Raw genomic sequence first — 6,205 nt, forward strand, 5'->3', positions numbered from 1 at the left:
AGGTAATATATATGTTGTAGGGGTAAGAATGAAAAGTCTTAAAAACCATGTCAAACACAGGGAAAATACAACAAGATAAAGCAGGAAAAAAATGTTTTATTCATATGCTTCTAAAGTAAAATGCACATTCAAATCAACCAATTTCCACTACTACTAAACTAAGTGCAAGACTCAACTGAATGCATCTCAGTTGTCTACAGAAATAATTCTTCCACAAAACCTTTTTTTTCACCAGTAACACTTGAAGTTGATAAATACAAAGTTGGTGTTAGCTTTAGCATTAACGATGCTAATGGATGCCAGGAAGAATAGCTGCTTTTTCTTCAATAGCTAATGGGGATCCGAATTAAAATCATAAATCATAAATTCATTCCCTCACAACACGCTCAAGGCCACACACAGCACTTGCAGCTATCGTCGAAGACGGTGCCGCTGCCGCATTTACTGAGGTTAGTGATGCCACCAGCGCACATGTAGAAGGAGCTGTTGTCCTCTGGGTTGGCGTAGATGCCATCAGGCTTGCCGTTGCAGAAGCCGGTCCCAGGGGCGTGGGTGGTGGGGCGTGTGGTGGTGGGGCGTGTGGTGGTGGTGGGGCGTGTGGTGGTGACTGAGCCAGGTTTGGGGGTGGTGGTAGGGGGAAGAGGGGGCAGCTCTGGATGGGAGGAAAGAGAAAAAGAGAGAGGGTTTTACCATAAGGGACAGAGCTGAGGTGATGAAACGTCTGGACATTATTTAATCTGACTGCATTTATCATAGTGGCCCCCTCCACAGTGGGATAATCTGGAACAGTAGTTGGTTCACTTCAGATTACACTTTGGTTAAGTTTTGGATTGACAAGTTTGTTCCTTCACTGAAATGGCAGACTTACCAATGTCAAGAAGGTTGCGCAGATGTCCCAGCAGAGGGTGGTTACCCTCGGCGCAGAACTGGTTGGCAAAGTCATCAAGATCCAGGGCCCACACGAAGGCACCGCCAAACTTGTTGTCCTTCATGTAGCGGACCTGTGGGATTGAATGAGGACAGAGAACGGTAGAGAGACAAAGACAGAGAGAGAAAGGGTATATATTTAGAGGCTATGTCACCCAATTTTTCACAAAGCTTAAGTATCGTACCAGATATTTTGTTTACCACTTTAATGACTGGGCAATAATGTCTTCTTTTTCTAAATTAGTATCATGGTAAATGTTGAGTTGAAAATGACCTTGGTCTCGTAGCTCTGCCTGTTGTCAAATCCAACCCACTCATTGCCCTTGTAGGCATAAGGAACCATCTGGTCTGCAATCATCTCAACTGTTGTGCCCTTCACAAAGGTGCAGATCTGAACAAAACACATGAAACGGGAGATTGTTTTGTGAAATCATCATGCAAATGAAATCATTCTTGAAATAACAATGAAAAACAAATATGTTTAACATTTTGGTCCTGAGTGTTTGAATGTTTTGGCCCCCAGCTTTCACCTCATAGTAGGCCCAGAAGCCGGCCTCGCGGGTGTAGGGCCCGGCGGAGGCGGGGCCACTAGCTGGTGCTCCAACACTGCTGTCAGATGATGTCAGGCGGAAGGTACGACCATAAGAGGCGAAGCCCATGTTCAGCTTCTCCACTGGGGTGCCATTGTCTCTCCAGTACTTCATGGCGTAGTCCTGAGAGAGAAAGAGAGGGGTGGAGGGATGGAGGGGAGGATGGGGAGAGAGGTGAGAAATATAGCAAGTACCTCAGCAGTGCTAGGGCATTTATTGTTGTTGAACAGGGATGGGTAAATTTGATGGGGGTGGGGGCCACAAAAAAACGGAACTCATCATTAGGGGCCGCAGTGGCTCGTGGGTCTGCGTACTCACATCCATACCCCGCCACCTTGTGAGCAAAACATTTTAGCGGCCCCCCTCGTGACAGCAAAGAGAAAACATTTCCTGCAATTCTGCTCATCTTGCCATGGGGTGGAGATAAAAATGTGAAGTTGTACAGCTAATTTCCTGCAATTCTACACATTTTCCAAAAAAGGTGGAGGCGAATGTTTGCAGTGTTTAATATGATAACTGATGATCACTGGGCCCCACCCTGGTCTGTAATTCGACCATGATTACTACAAGTTTAGATAGCTGACCGCTAGACTAACTTACCAATTTATAACAAATGTATCTGACATGGGCTAATTAAGGGATTGCTGATGCACAGCCAAACTTCAAAATTGCACCTCGTGTATTCTAAGACTCTGACTGAGTCCCCCCCCCCACCAAAAAAAATGATGGGGGCCGCAATGTCCCATCCCTGTTGTAGAATAACACTCAAAAGTAAAGTGGCACTATAGTGTTTCTTTATCATCGTAGCAAATGTCATAATTATACCATAATAAGTAAATATCATCGGTAAAGCTGTATGATGTATGAAACCTATTTGTCTTCATGAAGATGGTTGGAATGAGAAGGGTTTTAAACTTACTACTTTCTTCCTTCTATAGGTTTAGTCACTACAAAAGTATTATTATACACACTGCTAAACATTCTGTCAGTTTGTGTGGAATCTTTCCTTACAGTGTTGAAGAAGATAAGGTCTCCCTTGTCATGAGCACCACGGTAGAGTGGGCTGTTGTGTCCAGTGAATTTCTCCCAAGTTCCGTGGAAGTCATAGGTCATCACGTTGATGAAGTCTAGAGACCTGGAGATACACACACAAGCAGACACGTAAACTATAGCTATTGAGATCAGAAATGACACCTGGAAGCTGTTTCTAAAGATCCAGAGCTCACTATAAAAAGTGATGGAACACTGCTGGAAACATTCATATTCAAAATGGCCTGTAGACTCACTTGGCGATCTCAGCAATCTCATATCCAGCGTCGATGGTTCCCTTTCCAGCGGACACGGCAGCAGTCAGCATGAGCTGGGCATTGCCGGTGGACTTGGCCTCAGTTGCGTAGGCAGCCACGAGCTCCTGTAAAACGTACAAACACAAAGCATCATGGGTCAGAAAGGGAAAATATATGAATAGGATGCACCCAGTTTTCGTAAAGCTCTTTGAATGCTTGGAAAAGCACTAATAAATCCAAACCATTATCTACATTGTTTCCATTGACTAATAACTATAGTGGAGGTGCCACACCCACCTGGCACAACAGAGTGAACCTCTTCTTGTCCTCTGGGGGGCTCCCTCGGGCTCCAGGGTACTCCCAGTCCAGGTCTAGCCCATCAAAGCCATGAGTCCTCAGGAAGCTGATGGATGACTGGATGAATGTATTACGGTTGGCAGCATTGCTCACCATGATGGAAAACCTGAGGTGAGGAAGAAAGTGTTTTCATAAGGCTGTATTACAATACACCATAAAGTTTCTAAATACAACCTATTACTGTTCTACTTCCACAGATATATTACTAGCTAATCTCTCATGGACCAACTAAGTAAACATAAATTGAGCATCTGACAGAACTAGGTGAGATTTTCGTTCTGGGTTAACTCAGTTTACTACTAGAACACCATGATGGAACACCTGAGAGAAGATCAAGGTTTTATCACAGTGCCTTAATATAATACACTATGGTTGCTAAAGTGTGCTAAAAGTAAATTAGTACAGATATCAGTAGTCATATAGTACTGATAGTCATGATGAAAGTTATCTTTACAACACAAACGTGTAACATTGTCCTTTGTCAAAAGCACTTTGAACAGCATATTATCTTCACTTTGCTTGTAAAACATGATCGTTGTGTGATTTCAGGTCCCCTAGTATAGTTAACATACATCCAGACAACCTAAATTCAGCTATTTCACACATGTACACGTGTGTATTAATATGTATGTGTGAATTGGAAATGTATTTTTTGCATATTCCAACTCTTCTTGAAACAACCTCAGGGAGTGCGGTCACAGCCAGGGTCTGCCATTATTAACAGCAACCCTGGTGCAATTAGAGATAAGTGCCTTGCCCAAGGGCACATCGAGAGATATTGAATCTTGTTGGCTTGGGGATTCGAACTGGCAACCCTTCGGTTTGCTGCCCTTTCCGCCAAACACTACAATACTGTAGGTACAGTTGAAGATGTATGGTTGTTTAAGCCAAATGTATGGTGTGTTTCATAGCCCTGTGGCATGACTAAGGAAGGTACTTACTGGGAAGAACCGAAGTTCCATCCTCCGACAGCCAGCAGAGTCTTAAGATGAGGGTTCCTGCAGAGAGACGGGAAAGAATGGCGGGTTTGAGATTATTCAGCAATTTTGGATATAAGTATATTGAAAATCTAAGTGGCTGCTAAAAACTAGCACCAGTTCAGAGAAATGAATAACAACACCAATGAAATATCCTGGACAATTGGGAAACTAAGTTCCTCATTCAACACCAACACTAATAAGTTGTGAAGCGAGCCACTTACTTGGTCTTCAAGGCGTTGAAAGACTTGTAGAGGACGTCATCGTTCCACTCGTAGGTGACCAGCTCGTTGCGGCTGTTGATGATGGAGAAAGCGTAGATCAGGTGAGTGCACAGGTGGGGGTCCACGTTCTCGGGCTTGTACTTCCCTTTGTCTGGTCTGTACTGAGACCAATTGGTGAAGTAGCACACCATCTTGGGAGAGGCTGCAGCTGTGGTGGACACTGAGGTGGAAGCACCCAACTGGCACAGCACCAGGCACAAGCCTAGAGAGAGAGAGAGAGAGAGAGCAAAAACTTTTATCTGCACTGATGTGATAGTGCAGTTTTGAAAGGCAAAGCAAATGCCTGTGTAAATTGCCCAAAAACATTTGTCAAAGCATATCCTTTTATTAGACGACAAAGGGCAGTGATTGTGCCTGATGTAAACTATGGAGTCGTAGTGGATGAGTTGTATGTAGTCACCTGCTAAGATTGTCAGCTTAGACATCTTGACTTCTGTTTGATACAAGAGAGAGAGAGAGACAGAGATTCATCAATTAATCTTGAATCTGATATTAATGATTACAGTTGGTATTTACAGTGGGTTATGCCAGCATGGAACTGATGCAAGGTGTCAAACATTTACCTGCTCACTACATCACAACAATAAACTACCCACCACTAATAGCTATCTCCCCATTAAATAATTAAACCTGACCAACTGTACTGTGCATGGTACTGTCCTAAACAACATGTCCTACACTATTGAAATTATAGCATTACATGTGTTCATTCACTGACTCTCCTTAATAAATTTAGATACTTAGAATCTTTAGTAAATTAATTTAGCAATAGCATTAAAAGCAACAGTGTCTAGCAACTAAAACAAGATAGCAGCTAACATCAAAGGTTTTTTCATTCAATTACACAATGAATCATTGGTCAAAATATGACGGAATAAACTGTCAGCTCTCAGAGTTTCCTTCCAAGCTTACCTTGGGAATTTCAACGATGAAAGAACCAGTGATGAGAAGTTTAGTCTGTCCTTTTATATTGTTTATGTGACCAAATGGGAGGGGGGTTAATAAAAGTATTGCAATACAATCAGATAAGATATGTACAGAATGGTCTGGATTGGGTGGAGATGTGTTTATGACAGGCGCATGCCAGGTAATGTACAGTACTCAGCTGAGAAAGGCAAAACAAGACAGATAAGACACAGTGCTTATAGAAAGTACACTGCCTTGAACTTTTTTTCAAATGTTGCTGTGTCATTGGCCACGTTTACACGTGCACAGTATTCCGGATAGTAGCTCATACTCTCACGAGTATCCCTGTAACCATGAATAAACAAAATATTCCTAATTTAAGATTATATGGGTTAAATGGAATGGTAACTGAAATCTGGACACTGACCGTAGACCTATAACCTCTCACATGTATCCTAATAAAATAGGAATTATTGCAGACATGCAATTGTTGCAGGAAAATGATATAACACATGTTAATTTTGTCCCTGGAACAGAAGTGGAGAAATATGATTACTTTCTTTAACTTCTTATGGCTGGGGGCAGTATTGAGTAGCTTGGGTGAAAAGGTGGCCAGAGTAAACTGCCTGCTACTCAGGCTCAGAGGCTAAGATATGCATATTATGAGTAGATTTGGATATAAAACACTCTGAAGTTTCTAAAACTGTTTGAATGATGTCTGTGAGTATAACAGAACTCATATGGCAGGCAAAAACCTGAGAAAAAATCCAACCAGGAAGTGGGAAATCTGAGGTTTGTAGGTTTGCCTATCCAATATACAGTGGGATATTGGTCATTTTGCACTTCCTAAGGCTCCCACTAGATGTCAACAGTCTTTA

The 6,205-nt window shown here is 42.5% G+C and overlaps 1 protein-coding gene across 1 annotated transcript; it reads right to left on the reverse strand.

The window, feature by feature from the left end:
• Window positions 1–386: 386 nt before the first annotated feature.
• LOC139535245 (acidic mammalian chitinase-like) lies at window positions 387–4,846 on the reverse strand. The gene is made up of 10 exons (XM_071334576.1): window positions 4,822–4,846; window positions 4,362–4,623; window positions 4,102–4,158; window positions 3,101–3,266; window positions 2,804–2,928; window positions 2,529–2,652; window positions 1,458–1,640; window positions 1,202–1,318; window positions 869–1,001; window positions 387–652 (listed from the first exon to the last, which is right to left on the reverse strand). Exons 1-10 carry the CDS (start codon window positions 4,844–4,846, stop codon window positions 387–389), a joined length of 1,458 nt encoding a protein of 485 aa, XP_071190677.1.
• Between the last annotated feature and the right edge of the window lie 1,359 nt (window positions 4,847–6,205).

Source organism: Salvelinus alpinus, chromosome 12, assembly GCF_045679555.1.
Source record: "Salvelinus alpinus chromosome 12, SLU_Salpinus.1, whole genome shotgun sequence".
Taxonomy (NCBI): Eukaryota; Metazoa; Chordata; class Actinopteri; order Salmoniformes; family Salmonidae; genus Salvelinus; species Salvelinus alpinus.

Excerpts from the sequence above, each read along its gene's own strand:
- LOC139535245 (XM_071334576.1), bottom strand. The coding sequence starts at position 4,846 with ATGTCTAAGCTGACAATCTTAGCAG. Across the intron at positions 2,653-2,803 it reads GAGATTGCTGAGATCGCCAA|GTCTCTAGACTTCATCAACG; the intron begins GTGAGTCTACAG and ends GTGTATCTCCAG. Across the intron at positions 1,641-2,528 it reads ACCTTATCTTCTTCAACACT|GACTACGCCATGAAGTACTG; the intron begins GTAAGGAAAGAT and ends TTTCTCTCTCAG.